The sequence below is a fragment of the Cheilinus undulatus genome, linkage group 9, assembly GCF_018320785.1.
Source record: "Cheilinus undulatus linkage group 9, ASM1832078v1, whole genome shotgun sequence".
In the NCBI taxonomy this organism is placed as follows: Eukaryota; Metazoa; Chordata; class Actinopteri; order Labriformes; family Labridae; genus Cheilinus; species Cheilinus undulatus.
In genome coordinates this window covers 33,258,720-33,278,493 of record NC_054873.1, presented here as the reverse complement: position 1 = coordinate 33,278,493, position 19,774 = coordinate 33,258,720, and the positions used below count along the sequence as shown (strand labels likewise).

At 38.9% G+C, this 19,774-nt stretch overlaps 2 protein-coding genes across 2 annotated transcripts; one reads left to right on the top strand and one right to left on the bottom strand.

Annotated features, from left to right (window-relative positions):
• Positions 1-834: 834 nt before the first annotated feature.
• On the top strand, positions 835-10,204 carry ldha (lactate dehydrogenase A4). The gene is made up of 8 exons (XM_041794536.1): positions 835-967; positions 2,698-2,826; positions 5,504-5,621; positions 5,762-5,935; positions 6,040-6,213; positions 6,394-6,511; positions 8,772-8,895; positions 8,989-10,204. Exons 2-8 carry the CDS (start codon positions 2,698-2,700, stop codon positions 9,151-9,153), a joined length of 1,002 nt encoding a protein of 333 aa, XP_041650470.1. The 5' UTR covers positions 835-967; the 3' UTR covers positions 9,154-10,204.
• A 247-nt stretch (positions 10,205-10,451) lies between these two features.
• tsg101a (tumor susceptibility 101a) lies at positions 10,452-19,774 on the bottom strand. The gene is made up of 10 exons (XM_041794535.1): positions 19,396-19,774; positions 16,590-16,677; positions 16,402-16,467; positions 15,620-15,783; positions 15,119-15,245; positions 14,827-14,884; positions 14,512-14,606; positions 13,124-13,326; positions 12,775-13,014; positions 10,452-12,362 (listed from the first exon to the last, which is right to left on the bottom strand). The coding sequence occupies exons 1-10, from the start codon at positions 19,435-19,437 to the stop codon at positions 12,273-12,275; spliced, it is 1,173 nt and encodes a 390-aa protein (XP_041650469.1). The 5' UTR covers positions 19,438-19,774; the 3' UTR covers positions 10,452-12,272.

Sequence of the window (19,774 nt, the reverse complement as noted above, 5' to 3'; positions counted from 1 at the left end):
ATACATTAACAAAGACAGCAGAGGGCGCTAAAATGCAGTTGGTCTGGGAGAATGATGACATAATAAACCAACCTTTCAGCCAGAAACCACATGGTTGTCTAGGGTGACCATTTGTTTTGGTGTCCAAAACATATTGATAATGTGTTAGTTTTATTTTAGCAGCCAATACTATAAAGGACAAAAAGGTTTACATTGAAACATATAGGCTAGGTCTATTACTGAGTTTAAACTCCCACAAAATAGGAGACGAAGCACATCATGAGCACAGTGTCCAAGTTCAGGCTGCATCCAATGAGTCACAGAACACGCATGCAGCCACAAGGAAATCCCCAATACACGTGGATTGTTACACTATTTCATCATACATTCATATAACCTGTATTAACATCAATTTTGATGTACAGCGTATGCTACATACTTCAAATAAATCTTAGAAAGGTGTAAGATTGCTATAATTTATCTTTTAGGTTGTATACGGTAGTCAAAGCAGTTCGGATGCGGAAAAGATGAGAATTTGGCGCTCGAGGACCTATTTTATTTAGTATTATTTACCGCCATTCTCTCTATCTTCGCTGAATGGCAGTTTATCAATGAAGAAGTCTTGTAATCCGCTGATGTTGCCTGAATGCTGACAAAACGATCATGTGATCCACTCTGTGCCGCCTGAAGTCTCTTACAAAAAAGCCTTTAAACGGTCTAATTTTCGATATTAGAGAAGCAGTGAGATAGATGATGAAGCGGTGATTCTCACTGCCGCATCCTGTCGGAGACGTGACACGCCGCACGCGCGGCAGCCACAGACCCACCCTTCCTCATTAGTATGTACGCACGTAACGTACGTGCAGAGGGTTGTCTTTAAATACCGGGAAAGACCGCCTCCACAGCACCACTTCTGCGGAAAAGCTGCACTCAGGAGGAGCAGGGACATTCCACTTCGTGTTTCAACCTTCTTCACTGAACCCTCAAGGTAAAAAAAAACACGCTTCAGACTGTGATATCGAGCTGTTTATTATCTGTTTACTTCAGGTTTTCTCGAAATTCAGTTACTTCACCGGTTTGTAGGGGGACCTCGCCAACCTGATGCGCAGTTTTGATGATACTAAGAGGGGCGTGTCAATGTAGATAATATCGGTAGTGAAGATTTTTATGAAAGAGGCTGACACCTGCATCAGCTATAGCAAGTTTTCTTTATCTAATTTCTACATTAGTGAAAGGAAGTGGGTTTTTTTTGTGAAATAGTGTAGTATGAGCAACAGGATGTTGGCTTAAGTTTGGTTTCCTACTTGTTGCAGTGGCACTAGTAGCTCAGTTGTCAAATCAATGGGCTACGATATCATTAATATTGAATGAAATATATTTGTCTAACTGCATGATAGAAGCCTTTGTAAGCAGAAATATAACATTTTATCATTTTGGTAAAACAGCACTGCAGTGATGGGATTTGAGCCCGTTTCTAGTATTATATTGGATGTTTTTTGTTGATGTAATATACGCAGTGTTACACAAGTCCGCACGCATGCCACCCATCACTTAGTAGTCTGAGCCAGAAATGAACGTCTGGTACAGGAAATGCAGACACGTGGGGATGCAGGTAGGGAAGAGGGTGATGCTGCTGCTAAAACTGGACACATAAATGGCTTTATGAACATATCACCTACTCTACATAGAAGAACTAAAGGTTTTGCCAGATCCCACTTGTAAAATAGCAGATATAAGGCACTAAAATAGTAAGGGGAAGTTACTGTACAGCGACACCTGACACCCACCAGACCCCCACTGGACTGGGCAGTAAGTGGTCATGTACTTGGGGATGCCATTATGTAATCACACATAACACAGTGTAAGTTATCCAGCTGTTTGAACTAGCTACTTATTTTAAGTCCCAGAAATTAATCTAATCCAAAGTTTGACACTTCTCTCTCTCTTTCAAACCATATCGCATTAAGTTCTTTGAGCTAATAATCCTTCCTGTAATCCTCATTCAGTCATGCTACAGTTGTAATTTCTCTGGTTTGTGCAGCATATTTAACAGTATTTAACTCACACACTAATCTTTCACTATAAGATAACAGATCTAGCTCACTTCAGGGTCAGGTCCTGGTTCATTATAAGCTTCCAGCTCACCACTGAGTGACAGATAATTGGATAAAAGGATGTTAGGTATGTCTGTCCCACTTTCTATATCCTACTATTGTGTGCGAACCCACCATGCAGAGGTCTTAAGTACCCTCTCAAAGAAGGCATTACAGTGCATTAATCCTGTCGGGTGCTCCTCTACGTGCTTGGCTCCACATCACAGAGAAGCAGCCGAGTCATGCTGGTGATGTAAACGCCTGCAAGTGAGCCCTCAGCTCTGTCTGCCCAACCAGGAAAACATTAATGGTAGAGTGTGCCGTGACGTCATCTGGAAATGGCCTGTGCTGCAGTGCTCTCCTAGTCACAGGTTGCTATGGAGACCTAGAGTGGCGCTGTAGGGCAGAGCTGCGGCTTGAGAGACATTTGAGGAAGTGAACTTCAGACAGAGTGGTGGATCTTGAGTCTGAAACAGGAACTTGAGGCTGTTTGAAGGATTTGTTTTTGAGGTTAATAAAGGGGCATACTTTCACTACTGTAAATAAGTCAAAGAGGGAAATCCATGTTTGCACCATTCATGTATGACGAGAAAATTAAAGTATCTATTGTCTGTCTTTCCCACAGATGTCGTCTACCAAGGAGAAGCTGATCAGCCATGTGATGAAGGAGGAGCCTGTTGGCAGCAGGAGCAAGGTGACGGTGGTTGGTGTCGGCATGGTAGGCATGGCTTCTGCCATCAGCGTACTGCTTAAGGTGAGTAAGAAAGAGAGATGTGAGGTGGAGGAAAGAGCTGAATGCCTGTCAAAATACTGTAATGACTGTTAGTACAGTCCTTAGTTTTATTCTCTGGAGAAAGGATTAAACTTGCTAACACAAAAAATAACAGTTGGTTGTATATCATCCTATAAAAATGATGGTTTTTACTCTAAAAACCAATAAAGACAAATGGGAAAAAAGATGAAATCATAATAAAACAGTGTGATTACTTACAAGAAATAAAGCTGACTTGTTGATAGGTTTTCGAGATGTCTGATAAAACCCCTGACTTTTCAAACCTAAAAATATAAGGTAAACACATAGTAGGATATTTCCCTGTACCACTACAACTGCTTCATTGTGGTAGGAATGATAAAGATTACAAAACTGTCTTCAACTAATACTGTATGCTTCCAGACTCTGTTGTCAAACAGGCTATAGGAGACTTTTGACCACAATTACCCAGAACTTTTAGCTCCAGGAACTTCCTTAAGAAACAAACTTGTTCCTGTTGTCTATTGTGTGTGTTCCACCAAGCCCTAAAGCAGTGTTTCTCAACTGGGCAGGAACCAGGACCCACCAACACCTCCTTAAGGGAAATCACAACCAAAACTTTTGAATATTTTCAACTTCTAAAATCTGTACAATGAAAAATTAAGCAGTTTAGACCCTAAAGAAAAAAAAAACAGACCAAACAAAGAGACGGAACAAAACGAATGTTTAAAAAACATTGTTACAAAAGGACATGCATGTATATTTCTCATTTTACTCAATTTTCTGGAGACAGCATTATAATTTAGTACTTTCTCAAGAAATTTTCCCTTTATCTTGGGAAAACCAGCCGTGTTATCCAAAGAAAAAGAGGTAAATAAGCAGGCTTCTCAAGACAAATGCTGAAATTTAGCTACTTGTCATCATAGGAAAACCTAAAAAGTACATGTATGGATTTACTGTATGTCCACTTAAGGCTTAAGTACATAAAATTTTGTGCCTTTTTTTCATGCCACACTCCTGCAACCCACTGGAAAGAGCTTTGCGACTCCCTTTTTGGTCCTGCCCACCAGTTAAAAAACAACTGGCCTAAAGTCCTTGGAAGATACTGATACATCCAGGTGTCAGGGAGACATTGTAAATCAATAATATTATGCACTATCAGATCATTTACTAATAAAGATTTTGATGTCAAGGATCTAACATTTAACATTTTAGATCAAATGAAATGGAGGAGAAACTATGTTTGTTGCTTTATTATTATTTTTGAAAGTTTTACTTGGATGTATTGTAATAAAGTGTGTGGGTTGGGGGACAGACACAGTCTATATTATCTATTATATAATCATAAATAGGGCTGTCAAGATTAATCAAGTATATTGGGGTAATCAAGGTACACAGTTATTACACTAATGTTTTGTTATTGCTATTAATCTTATGTTTTATTGTCCGTTTAACACACTTTGATGAAGCTGCATCAGTATCTCCCTGCAGCCACAGTGGTTTAAATTAAGCCTGCCACTACTCTTTAATGTCTCATTTCACTTTAAAATCTTCACAGACAGCTCAGTGGACAAGTCAAAAGTCATCTGAATGTTGTATAATCAAACAATTAGCTTTTTGCTGTTCATTCATTTCCTTTAAAATCCACAACAAGTTCCTTTTTCCATTGTTAAGTTCATGTTAAGACCTTCAATCTACCTATAAAAGCAGGTCCGAATCGAATCAGGAAGTCAATCACCCTTAGTTTAAAGGCAGCAGGAAAACATAAAATGACACACGAACAGATCTGAATGCAAAATAATGGAATTTTTAAATGCAGTAACAACGGTGCCATTGATCGTGATTAACTACAGAAACTTTGAGATCAATCGTGATTAAAAAATGTTATCTATTGACAGCCCCAGTCATAATCTCATGAAATGTCTGTGTAGATTTTCAGACATCAAGGTTATCTAAAGCTTGACCAAATCAGGGAACTGGTCATGGTCAGGGTTGTTAAAGATGTTTTGTCTCTCTGCTGCTAGGCTTCAGTTCAAAAACTGACTGGAGCCAGAGAGAAATGTTTATTACCCACTAGAATGCTACTGATCTGGGTGAAAGAGTTCCTGGCACAGTTGTTGACCTCGTAACCAGTTCAAGTAACAAGTTCAGCTCTGCAGCCCCATCCGCCATAGTTCCTGGGCCTTTAGGGAGCACTATCCCCTGATAGTACTCACTACACTATTCAAGTGTAAGCTTTGAACCCCATAACCAAATTTAGTCCCCTGGCTCCTGGGGTCAAAAAGCACAGAGATCCCCAAAAGGTTCCTAGTTCCTGGGGAAAGTTCCTGTGGTTGGAAAGCACTTTATGAGAACTTTCTGACTCAGACAATGCACTTAAATCATTCTTATGAATGATAAATCATTACCCTATATTGCCTTCTCCCCGTCTCAACTATGTTCCTGGATCAGTTCCAGCTGTTAACCAAGGCAGAGTGAAACAAGGTCACAGCTATTAGAACTGATAATGCAGCAAAATAGAGATAAAGGAAGAGATAGATCTTGCCGTTTTTCATTTTTGATCAATGTGAGGCTCCAGAAGTAGCACAAAGGTCAACCTGACTGACTATTGCTCTTCTACCAAACTGATCAAATCTAAGATAGAAGACATAGTGAATCAAAATGACCTGTATTTAAACAGGACCTGTGTGATGAGCTGGCCCTGGTTGATGTGATGGAGGACAAGCTGAAGGGTGAGGCCATGGACCTGCAGCATGGATCGCTCTTCCTGAAAACACACAAGATTGTGGCCGATAAAGGTGAGGAAGCTAAATTTAAAAAAAGCCCGACAATGTTTGACTTTTGACTTATTTTTCAGATAATATTTTTATGTAATTTACATCACCCTTACAGAAACCAAAAATCTGTTTCACCATAAAAAGTCTCTTCTTTTTGTCAGACTACAGTGTGACAGCCAACTCCAAAGTGGTGGTGGTGACCGCTGGTGCCCGCCAGCAGGAGGGTGAGAGCCGTCTGAACCTGGTCCAGCGTAATGTCAACATCTTCAAGTTCATTATCCCAAACATTGTCAAGTACAGCCCTAACTGCATTCTGCTGGTGGTCTCCAACCCAGGTTGGCATTCTTTGAAACAGTGTTTAGACATACTTGAGAAAACAATAAGATGAATGTGACAGTAACAAATGTGGAATAATCTCCTCTCATTGTTGCCCTTATAGTGGACATCCTGACCTACGTGGCCTGGAAGCTGAGCGGTTTCCCTCGCCACCGCGTCATTGGCTCCGGCACCAATCTGGACTCTGCCCGTTTCCGCCACCTCATGGGAGAGAAGCTCCACCTCCATCCCTCCAGCTGCCATGGCTGGATCATTGGAGAGCATGGAGACTCCAGTGGTATGTTGCTGGTGCTAAAAATAAAACCTCTGCTAGCCTTTCACTGCGCCTTGTTGTTGGTCTGGGGCTTCACATTAAATACAGTTACATTATCTACATATCAAAATCTGTTATAATTGTCTCTGTTTTAGATTATTAGTTCAAAAAGATCAAAGTTATGACTTTTACTGTTTCTCATAGTGCCTGTGTGGAGCGGTGTGAACGTTGCTGGAGTTTCCCTGCAGGGCCTCAACCCACAGATGGGTGCTGAAGGAGACAGTGAGAACTGGAAGGAGGTCCATAAGTTGGTTGTTGATGGGTGAGTTATTATTTTCAACTGCTCCACTCTTTTATTAGACAAAATAAATCCCTGAACCCCAGTTTCTCTCTTATATTCATCAGTTAAATTAAGAAATCAATTAGCTATGCAAACATAAAGCCCGTTTGTCCAGCGCTGACTTGGGAGCCATACTTGGTTTTATTGGAATGGATTTAACAGGTTTAATAGCCTACGCTCACAGCTACCTGTTAACATGATTGAAAAATCCCAACAGGCACGTTTGAATTCAGTGTCTGTGACGAGCCCTGGTGAGGAATTTGGCCATGGCCGTGAGCCAAAAGGCAAGCAGAGGCGGCTACACAGTAGACTACTGTGTTAAGAGTTCACTACAGCCTGGCAGCCTTTATACAAACAAAAGCCATTCTGCTCCCTGTAACGTAATCCTTTACTGTAGACCTCACTTTCACACCAGGTATTCATTTATTTAAGGAAAAACCTGTCCATCTTAGCTAATCTGCATTGCTGCTTTTGCAGCTTTACCTGTTGCTGGATTTTGCAACAGGAAGTTGAGTCATTCCTTGGCAAGTTACAGTTTTTCTGTCAACATTGATATTGTGTTGTATCATTTATTTAACTTGACTTGCTTTGCAATAGCTGGGTGTTAAAGGAGGTCAACCATGTGCAACACAATAGCTGATTTATCACACAAGTTTCCAAAGAGTGAGGCACAAATAGAATATTTCACAAGTGTGGTGAGACCAGCGTTAACATAGACAATGGCAGTGTCAACAGAAGAAAGTACAGAAATGCTGATTGTTTTTTATTCTGCTGAAAAGGCTTATTATATAGTCATCTTAGCCATTTCTTCAGATTGTTAATGTTTTTCTTTATTTTTAAACACATCTTGACTAAACTGGTTTGTACATGCCCAGAACTTGTATAATTCACTGCTGTCGTCTTTAGTTTACTTACATAAACCTGATTTATTTACTCAGTGTGCACACTGCAAGTTTGCACAAAAGAGATTGCTGAAAGATGGATATAAACTTCTCTGAAACATTATTTATCAGTTTTTGGCCTCTGAAAGCCCAATTCTCAATATGAAGAGATCTGTAGAGAAGCTAGATGAGGGACATCAGTGAAAATTAAAAAGGGCATGGACACATATTACAAAATAGAGGCAGTATAACAGTTTGATTTTCTCTTTAACTGAGAAAGCTTTTTTTACCTAAAGAATATTAATAAGAAACACAGTAGGCATTAATATAGACAAAATATACTAAGTTAATACTTTTTTAGAGCATTTATTTTTCTTAAAGGGAGTAATGTCAAACTCCCTCTGGGTTTATTGTTTCAGCTCTGTGTTCACATTCAGTACATGAACATTTAAGTCGTGGTATGGTTATAGTTCTGTCAGTATTTGTCCCATTTTGACAGGTGCTTGTCTGCTATGGTAGAAGGTGACATCTCCCCCTTCTGCCAGTTACTGTGGACCTCCTTTCTCTTTACCTTGCTAACAAGTTAACCATTGTATGATGCACGATAAAACCCGAACACCTTTAAAGCTCTCTATTTGTGCATAATCTACATCTTCCTTTAGGAACAAATTTGATGCAAACTCACCTGAGTTTATGGTTATATCAGGTGGTGAACAACAATGTGACTTCTGTCTATGTTGGCGTCATTATGAGCGTGGTTGCTGCAGCTCAAAATTAATGCAACTCTATAACAGTGGGTATCTAACCACAATTAAAACATTTGGACCTCACTGATTTGTGAATTGATTTCAAGTAATTTTTTGTCACTAAAATTTGACACATTTATGATCAAGGATAATTGATTAAATTGAAAAGATTCATACCGAAATGCTTCCTGTAGTTTATGTGGCCATTAGCTCAACATGATTCATGCAATCTTCATTTTATTGCATTTGTACCCCTTTCCTCATCAATTGATAGCTTTGCCCCCATGAGCTACAAGAGGCAGCTCACTCGGACAGTTATTCTAGATAACTGAAGGAGAAACAACACACTTTCCAAAACCAGTCAAATACTTTCTTTTGCCAAAAAAGGATAAACAGAAACAGATAACTGAACTTTAACATGCAAATTAGTGCTTGAATCCAGTCATAGCATCCCTATTTGAGATATTTATCAGTATTATGCCAATCATCATCTCTCAAATATGAACACAAAAACTGTAAGGGAGAGGAGGGGGGATGAAGGAGGAGTTGCGTTTGTTTTGGTCTTAAAATCTGCCCTGAAAGTCAAGTAGTGTGCTTTGTATGTGTAAACTGCAGAGCCTATGAGGTTATCAAGCTGAAGGGTTACACTTCCTGGGCCATCGGTATGTCTGTGGCTGACCTGGTGGAAAGCATCATGAAGAACCTCCACAAAGTGCACCCAGTGTCCACATTGGTCCAGGTGAGCAGAATGAGAGCCACATTATTGTATAACACTTTGATTTCTCCATATATACCAAAAACCCACACATTTTGTTCTTTCATCATTGTGTAGGGCATGCATGGAGTCAAGGATGAGGTGTTCCTGAGCGTCCCTTGCGTCCTGGGTAACAGCGGCCTCACAGATGTGATCCACATGACACTCAAGCCAGATGAGGAGAAGCAGGTGCAGAAGAGTGCTGAGACCCTGTGGGGCGTGCAGAAGGAGCTCACCCTGTGAAGAGCCCTGCTCTGAATCCTCATGCTGAAACCACACCAAACTGCGGTCGACTCCCTTCACTGTACGTCCTCGTGTCCCTTACAGCATTGGGGAATAAAACCTCAGTGTATCTAAAAGGGGGCTAAAAGCTCACGTTTTCTTTCAGATATTCACTGATAGGTGTAGATTTCCTTTTGCTGGCTCCTACCTGTCCTCCTCCCTCCATGACTGAATTCTCAGAAACACATCTCACCGTTAACCTTTATTCTGTGTTGGAGAGAGGCATCACCTACTTGTCCTGTCCACTCAAGAAAGCCTTAGCATATTGAGCGTAGATACTCAATGTACTGTATGTTACTGTTGCTGCTTCTTCTGTACACTCCCTGTCTGTAGCTCCTGTGTTCTGTGATTGTTCCCGGTTGTATTTTTCCACTTGGTAATCTCTGTTTATTTGTTTTATTTGGATTATAATGGAGACATTCCATTCTATGAGGAGGGCTTCCTATCAAACCCACAGCCATAACAACTCTGCTGCATATCACATGGCCAAAAACCTGTGATACCAAAGTACCTTATTGTCCGAGAAAAGCAATGCTGTGTCTATCGGTTGGCATTGAAGCCTTTTGTAAAAACATCCTAACCACAAGTGCACTGACAGAAATAAACTACTGAAAAGGCAAGGTTTGGGAAGCAACAGGTAACATTTCAGAGAATTTAAGTGGTGAAATTAAGAGATAACAGAGATCCAATGGGAAAGAGTCAGCTTTATTTATGACCAATCAGATCTGCAAAATGAAAGGTAACAATCCTGAAGATGGTGTTACCCGTTAGTGCACCCTTAAAGGGTTTTTGTATTTATTTAGCCTCACCTGACTCTGGAAACATCGTAACAGTAAAAGAGAGTATTATTTATAACTGTTAATACTGTTGAGAACTATATATGTATTAATGTTACAACATTAGGTCTAGTAACCACCTGACTCACTAAAGATCTGTACCTGTCATGGCAGCTGGATATTGATTTTTATTTGCTGTAACATCAAATAAATCTGCCAGGATAGTGAAAAAAACATGTTCTTTGTCCTTTTCTGTGTTTGTCATCCTACCTAGCAAAATGCACTGTTTGTATGTCAACAAGGCAGCTGAGTCAGCTGCTCTGAGTGCACAACGATGGGTCATCACGTGCCGGGGGCAGGTTTTCATTCACTTGACCATGTAGTCTCTCTGTGTGATGAAGATAAATCACTGCTTACAGTGGTAATACAAACAATCTTGACTGACCACTGGTGTTATAAATGATCCCACAGAGAAAGCCCATTAAATCAGATTTCTTTTATTTTTTCTGATTTACATAAATCTACAGATATATAAAAGAACAGGTGGTCTATGGTTGAGTTGGAAAAAGAGAAAAAAAAAACAGTAGATAATCTATTATACAATTCAAAGTGCATTTAGTAAAAGGCTAATTTAAATGACACCTGTTTGCAACCTTAACATAAGTTAACTTCTTGATTAGCACAATACCTCTTTATGTTTTGTACCCTCCATAACTCAAACTGTATACACAACTTTTCCCACGTTTCAGACTGAGAGTTAGAGGACAGCTCAAAGAAAAAAGAAATGAAGAATTAGAACAGCACTATTATACCTTTAAATAAAGCAAAAGAGTTATCCAGCTCAGACACTGTACAGAGTAAGCCGATGCTGCACATGACTGACTGGTTAATGCAGTCAGACTGGAGGGTGGACATACAATGCTCATTCACACCATTGTGACGCAACACACAAAAGACATAGTGAGGGCACGCATAAGTGGAGCTAAAAGAAAATAAAGCCCATTTACATACTCAATTGTGACTCAATGGCAACTGAACTCGACCCGCAGCTCATGAAACACTGAATGTCTGTTCTGTAAGGTGATCCTAGGTATTTAAATCATAGCTTAGCCTTCTCATTATGACAGGGGTTAGACATGTGGGCCCCCCTTTCTACGAGCCCCTAAAAATTTGTGCTTACTAGCCAAATGACTTTGTGTGGCAAACGCATTGCCAAAAGAACCTATGGGATTTTCTGCATGTTTCAACACAATAACACACAGTTAGCAAGCCACAAAGAACTGAATCCAACCGTACCTTTAGCAAAATGGCATGTGCATAGGGTTGTCATGATTCCACACATTTTTAACAGGAATCCTGCACACCACATACTGACCTTACTGGATTAACATCAGTTCCTTTTATATGCAATATTGTACAAAGTAAACACCATAGACTTCATGTAGGCTGCTATTATTGTTCAATGCATTCTTGGTAGTGATGTCAAATGGCTACATTGTTCTTCGTACATCTTTATGATTGTACTCACCATGGTCTACATCAAAATAGCATCCCCCTTACTGAATTAAAAAGTCTTAAAGCAATGGCAATAATGGCAACCTAAGTGTGAGTCTATTTTTAAAGCTTTCTCAAAATGTAGAAATTTTGTTTTCTTTGTACAACATACATATCAAACACCATTATCTACTTTGAAACCATGGCAATGTAAATAAGAGGCCTCAAATATTGGATCATTTCTGTTTTGTAAGCAGCAAAAAAGCAACAAAAATAGCAAGATAAATCCTGCATACTCTCTAGTTCGCACATCGTTTACTGTTGCTAATGTATTTGTGCAGTTTAAACAGTGCTCCATCTCTATGGGGTCAAGCATGGTTGAATATTTGTCTTTTTCTTTAACAAGCTTGGGAACTTTAAATACAACTGCTAGTTAAATAACAATGTATAGTTTTAAACACATGGTATCAAAAAGTATTGAAAAATTGATGGTTTGGGATCTGATAACTTCGGGTTAAATGTGTGTTGCAAATGGGCCATAACTGTTGATTCATGTTTTCAAACTTTTTGCTCATATTAAAATATAAATCATGTCCGAACAGAATTTTCATCTCTGTCCTAGACAAGACAGTCTGACTCGTGATGTTGCATCATTGTGAGTCCCGGGATTTGCTGTTCAAATCTCTGTCTATAGAGATTGCAAAGGAGGGCAGTTCTTTGAAATAGAAGAAGATAAGAAAGGGGATATAAGATGAAGAAGAGACAACGAGAAGATGAAGATGTTTAGTGATTTCAGGTAGTTAGTGTGGGTCAGTAGAGGTCACTAAGGCCGGCTGTCTTGCGGGCTTTCTGCATGAGGGCTCGAAGCTGGAACTGTTTCCTGGACTGAAGACGTACATGCTGTAAGAGAAGAGAGAAAGAGTCAGGCATGCATTGAACACCTGCCTGTTAACTGACATCATCTGTGGTAGTCTGCCAGTAAGCAAACAGTGGAGTCAAGCTCAGCCTTGCTCATAGTGATGGGAATTGTTGTTTCTTTATAGGGATCTGGATCATTTGGCTCAGTTCAGTAAGGCAGCTGACTTTTGTTGTTCACATAAAAAAAGAACTTGGAACTAGCTTGTTCTGTGAATAGAACGTTACTACTTGCTGATCAGTTGTCACCCCCAATTGAGTCTCTGTCATCTCAACTTAACCAGTAAAAGTATGTTTATGACAAAAGGAGGGAGAACAGCTGATAAAGAGGCACCACTAGCCTTAGTTCATGAGTGATGCATTCAGGAGTAAGTGCCTTAGTTAATGACATAGTCACCTTTAGAAAAACCTCCAGGTCTATGACGCCTCTACGAAGTGCCTCCCCCAGGTAAAAGATAGTGTCCTCGATTGCATTTTCTTCAGCATAAAGGTTCAGGATCTGTTTGTAGAGTGGAGCCGTGGGCACAATGACATCATCAATGTCATTATTCTCTGATTGGTTCTCCATCTTCTCCAAGGCCTCGCTCAGCTCCTCATCTTTCCTTTTCAGCAGCTCGATGTTCCTGTCAACCTCGGCCTGGGGTGCACAGAAAGTTAACAACCATATCAGCGTTACTGAAAAACAGAAAAAAACAGAAAAAATTACAAAAAAAAAAAAAAAAAGGTAACATGACAGGGTTTCTCACCACTTCCTGGTCTAGTCTTGAGACCATCTCCTCCAGTTTCTGATGCCCTTTCTTTAAGTCCTCCTCTGTTCTCTTCAGGGCATCCAGCTCTGCCTGAGCTCTGTCCATCTCCTCCTTCATCCTCCAGCGAAGCTTGTCACTCACAGCTGATATGAGAGATGCCCGGATTGTGTCCTCACCAATGGTGCCATCTCTGCTCTGGCCTGAAGAGGAAGAGGTAAAATAGGGATGAGTGAATTACCAAACTTTGATTCCATGTTGATGATTGATCAAAATCTAGATGTTCCCATTAGGCCTTCCTGAAGTATATTAAATGGAACAGATGCACTGAATACACTAAAACTAATATGCCTACAGTCACAGCAATCTCTAGAGAGATAAAGAACTTAAAGACCTGTCATGCATGGCCCAGGATACGCCGCTGAATTTCCGTCATGTTAGGAAACAATTTACCTGATAACATTTGCTCGTATTATATGTAACTGGAGCCCATGTTAAAAGCACGACACTGCCATTCATTAAAATGAAAGTTAGCAGATCCACATTTGTAAGGTTGTTTTTTGGGATCATTTCAGTTAATTATGTGGTTTCAATGTATTGAATTTCTGTGCATTCTTGTTGTGTAAATTTTACAAAAATGCCCCACCTTTTTCAGGAAACAAGGTTGTAGAATAAAGGACTATTCATAAATCAAACATTTAGTATCACACATATCAGTCAATAAAAAACAATCACAAGCTAAAGCCTAAATAGCTGATCAGTTTCTGATTGGTTTCTTCAGAGTGAAGAGCACCTCATGTGTAGTCTGGAGTCAGCACCACAAATGTCAGAGTTGATTCTGCTTTGAGATCTGAGTAGTCTACAGCTAAACCTTTTTTCCTGCTTTACTAAATATAGAGGACAGCCAAAGGTCCCCCTGCATGCTGGTTCATTTGGTGTTAACTGATGTTGGGCAGATAGCATATAGGTCCCCTGATCTTAGGTGTGTCTTTGTGTGGAGTTACTGTTTCCATCTTAAATATAGCCCAGTGTGCTTCTGAGGCGCAGGCTGTGAGGACTGACGAAGGGGGACTCTTCACTTCCCTTCAAGTCCATCCTACCCTTTAACCTTTAATGCTCCCCACTCTGGTTACACTAACGACCTTTCAGTGGCAGCTCAGCGCGCCACAGAAGTCACAGAGAGGGTGAGAGAGTTTGAGTCAAAAGGTCAGGTGTCTTAACTCAGGGTTAACTAAAGACCACATAAGGAAGGAAATGTGTTGTATTTTCAAAGGTGAACCAAACTTTTGTCTAAAGGGAAAGCTTCTTGCAATATTAAGACAAAAAATGTTAAAAGCAGGCAAAAGAATGAAGCAAAAAGTAACCTGGATACTAAATGCTTTACATACCCACTGTGGAAACTGGAGTCTGGCCGGGGTAGTGTGCAGGCCCAGCAGTGGCTGGATAAGAGTTGCCCCCTGGGTATTGGTATCCTGGATAGCCTCTGCAAATATTCAAAGGTTCATCAAAGAGCAAATTCTTTATATTTTCCATCATCAAAAAAATGAGACCTGTCTTAAATGTCTTGCTTAAGCTGTGAAAGAACCAGCAGTGTAGTGTTTTACTTATAAATGTTCTTCTCTGCGATAAGCTGCTAAAGAAACCACAAAACAAACATGCCAGGAAATTTTGCCCTATGTGCTTAAGCTTGATAAACATCTTACCCTGGGTTAGGATTTGGACCATATGGTGACACTGCAGGCATGCCAGGCATGTATGAAGCTGAGGTACAGAGAGATGGTTAAACATACAGGTCAAAATATTCTCATTTATTACCACATAGACATGCATTTTCATTTCTCCATGGTGTGCTGCAATGGTAAATGAGCTCCATCTAGTGCTCAAGCCAACAACTACAGCAGTGAAACAGACATATTCCCCATAAACACCAACTGTAATAGATATACCACTGACACTAAGATTACGCTGTTTCTTGGACAAATTTATGTCACTCACGATTAGGAGGTCCAGCTGGTTGGAAAGCTTGGTAGGAGGCTTGGGTGGTGGGACGAGAAAACACAGGAGGTTCCTCTCCAAAAACCACAATCATTACCTGAATCAGACCATACAGGTCTGACTGAGGCTGCAAGACAAGTGGGGAGGGGTGAGTTTTATTATCCAAGAAAACAAATAGAGTGTTTTTCAAAATAGTTTCTGACAGGTCACTGATCAAATATTAGCTCAAGGCAGTTTTTCCCCTTGTTAAAGCACCATTTTGCACTGAACAATGAGTAGCAATACACATTTCCAGTATATCAGGGAACCACGATGTATATTGGTTTCATCACACATTAGTGATGCAGTCATTGCTATAAACTTTTGTATCTGAATAAGCTAAGAGACACTATAAATTATTTTTGTCATACATTTTAACTTAAATCTTTCTTTTCTTTTTGCACATTTCAGTAGCGCCGTGTTCCCCCTTCCCTCCAAGAAAACCCTGTTTATAATACTTACATGCTTCCACTCATGTAGATAAGGCAGGTAGATTTTGCCGTTGGCATCGATGTGCTTGCCTGTTTTGATCATCATGGCACTTGTAGGTTTGACAAAACAAATGGGAGGGTTGTAGGGATATGTGTCCAGCAACCACAGGCATACTGGGATGTTGTAAACATTGCCTGTAGGAAATAAATACACAAACATTTATAGTCACATCTGTCTCATCAATGTACATTAGAAATCGTAATAAAAAAAAAACTTTATGTATATCTTATATGTTTATCATCTTAGAAAACTCTTAAACCAAGCTTTGATATTAAGGAAGAAAATCCACGTCTTTGGCTTAGACTTAAATGTTCAGCCTCTTCTGTTACATGACAATCTTTTCTCATGGAGGACGTTGAAGCCAAGATCTCAGAATACTAGATTAAGTGGCAAATCAAGGTACAAAGAAACACAATAAGCCATCTAGCTTGTTTGAAGGCTCACATATGTGTACTGAAATTACCTTTTTTATTTTTAGAGGCAGATTTGTATATACACTGCATCACAAAAGAGGCATCTGCCATTTGGCAAAGATTTTACAAACCCTATAGTCGATGTGTGGTGGTTTAAAAGGTCACAAAATCACCTCCATGAGCTGTTCACACGATTAAGGAGAGAGGAGGAGTAGGTGAAAAAGTAAGCTAGACTACACAGAAGCTGAGATTTATTGTCCAGTTTCCTGATTCCAAATGTGATAATAAATGTTTTAGGGACCAGCTGTATTCTCAGAAAGCAAACTAAACTTAATTTACCTCTGTAGCTCACTGGCACGGTTCCTGTCAGGCTCATCAGGTCCCTTGTGGAGCCATCATTAAATACTGAAATACAAAAAAGATCCAATGTCAAACAGCATTTCCATATATTCTATCTTCTAACAAAATAAAACAACTACATATAATTAAGACAAAAATAAGATCTGAGTTTGATAAGTTAAGTTTACCGTAAGCATCCATAACTGGCTTCAGATCCTTGTACTGGGAGATGACATTGGTTATCTCACGGACAGTCAGGTCTCTGTATTTGTATTGCTGAATAATAAGAAAAGAGCAGGGAACAAAAGATCAGGAGCATGAAAATAAAATGTTCAAAACAATCTTAGACACTTGTATCGTCTGTTTAAATACTAGGGCCCAACATTAATGGCAATTAATTAAGGCTGATAATTGGTGCATTTTTTAAGATTTTAATAAATGACTTGCTAAATTATTCAATTCATCTTTGGTTATACAACTGCAGCGCCTCCCTGCAGTCACAGTGGCATTAAATAAGTACATCACTGCCCCCAATGTCTCATTTCTCTTTAAAAAAAATACTCACCGACATTCGAGTGTACAAGTCAAAAGCCATCTGTCCCTGCATGTCACCATTTAATGTTCCCTTATTTCTGTTTTAATTCAAAACAAGTTCCCTTTCAATCCATAACAAGTTCTCTTTTCTTTGGTTAAGTTCATAAAACAATATTTGATGTAACTTTAAATCTGTATTTTAATAAAAGTAGGTCTGTAGCAAAACAGGAAGTCAATAACCTTTAGTTTAAGACCGCTCAAAAATCCAAAATAAAAACAAAAACAGTTCTACATGCAAAATTGTTGTTTTTTTTTTTAATGTGACAAAAAGGTGCAAATAATCTTTATTAACCCTTTATGGGGCAAGGAATCATAAAGTCCATTTCCTATGTGGCCTCCCCCAACTCTTTGTGATACTTGTGAAATCAGTGGAGATCAGTCAACATCATGGAAAGGGACATCACAGCATCTGACCAATCAGCAGTGGCAGAGAGCGTCACTGACTTCCTGTTTCCTCCACAACTGGAAAAATTCAGTTCCTTGTCTCTTTTGGTACTAAAAAAATGCCACTAAAATCATAACCAACAATGATACGTCGATTAATTCACACATTATAGAGGTGAATAGTAGTAATTACTCTAAATGTGCAAGATTTTGTTTGGCATAGGATTTCAAGCAGTAACTGAAATTTTAGCGTGAAAAATGGAGGAGTCATTGGACATAGGCCTGTTTAAGGGTGTGAAACTGTGTCTTTATTTAAACTTATGGCCAGCTCATCAAGAAAGCCATACTATTTTATTGATGAATAACCCATTATAATGTAAGAGAATAGTACTCTATAGTGTAGTCAAATGTTGCCAAAGGTTTGTAAAAAATAAAGAGTGCTCTAGTGGTAAACTGTACTAATTTATAAAAATTTCCAAGATATAAATAGCAAAACAGGTGATTTTTGTTCAGTTTTAAACCTATTAACAGTTTTACTATGTGTGTGGTTTGTATCAGTTTCTCTTTTTAATGTTGAAATTAATTTAGACATTTGTCTTTTTTTTTTCTCTCAACAATATGTTAATTGAGTTTTTCATGGTTTAGTTTGTCATGTTTTTTACTTTCTCTGATTGAATAATGAAAGAAACTAGGTTGTATGAATATTGAAATGTGATTTTAGTCAGGTTTACAAGAGTGTAATAGATTTATTATACTTTAATGGCATAAATCAGTGTTTATTTTTATTGTGAGCCTAATCACTGCTAAAAAGTTATACCATATTTGTATTTACTATAAGCATCCAGTTGGAATACTAAGATGAAATGGGTGGTACCACCGTTACTTATACAGTATGTCTTGCCTAAAAATCTAAAGACAACCTCACCATGTCTTGTAAAATGATTTTTTTTTTTATTTAAATAACTTCTGAATGTGAAAGTAAAAAGTTATTAGACTCCATATGTCTTAATTTTCCATTATTTCTATCTCAATACGCATACACTTAATAGGTTTTTAAACCATAATCATTAAGAATTTCTTAAGTACTCATACTCATCAAACACCGTAAAAACTGTAATCGGTATGTGAGTATATAGTCAAAGCTGGAGCAATGTCTGCAGTTTGTTGATATTTTAACATCAACTGAGGATGAAAACGTAGAGGATAATGACAACAATGCACTGATATATTGTCTAGAGCAGGGATGAATAACATCTATAAAAATAAAACAAACTTCCAAAATAATTTTAACACCAGTGTTAGTATTACCAAGTACTCATATATGTGCTTGGTATACCAAGTATAAGTACTAGTTAGACTGGAAAATTGTGATATAGTAGCAGCCCTATACAAAAAAGTATTGAGATGTCCACCAATAATATTCTATTTCAATGAGTGCCCTGTAAAGGGTTAACTGGGAATCCTGAATTAAAATTATAATAATTTGACAGGCCTATTAAACATACTTTTATACCGAGGACCAAGTATGGAGCCTCGCCTTAAATTTAATCTTTGAATACTAAAGAAGTGTTTTCACAAGGAGAGGCTCGTTGTTTACAATATGCAAATGAACACATACACCAGTAAACTGCGTTTTAATGCACAGAAGTCTGAAAAAATGAGCGTCAGCTCTAAGTTCTTTTGCGAGTACAAAGGGAATTTTGTGTTACAAACAGTAAAATAGTCATATATTTATATAACATGATATGAAACCCTTAGAGTAACGTGTTGAAGTTAGCGTGTTAATTCTACTTTGTCTCCCATAACCCCAGGTTTTAATACATATGGGGGATATCAGATAAATGTATCAATTTCGCGTCCAAAGTATAACAAATTACGCTTTAAATGAGGATTAATGGTCCCTTATTAGTCAAAAATTCAAATCAGGAAATGTCAACTGGCTTGTGTTGTCATGTTTGGTATCGCCTACCTTAGCTAACAGCTAACATGACCGAAACTGTCGAGGAGTGAGCTTACCTTCAGCATTTTCTTCAGGGCACCTTCGTTAACAACAGCCATGGTGTTGGTTGTTTTATGTTCTTACTAATACGCTGCAGTTTAAACAGCGGACTTCAAAGCCAACTGCAGTGACGCCTGACAAAAGCTAAAACTTGCTAGCAGGACTTTGTGATAGCTAGGCTAATGCTAGCCCAGACTCGGGCCCGACTACAGTTTAGACAATACTCGGTGTCTGTGACACCTTCAAGCCCAACTTTAGGCTATTTGAAAGAAAAGACAGGTACCCCCGTTTAAATCAAAACTGGAATCCACCGAAAGGTGATCTGTCGTTGTTTAAAGAGACCAAAAGCCAAATATTCGATAGTCAAGGATTAGAATTTCCGGCATTCTACCTGAC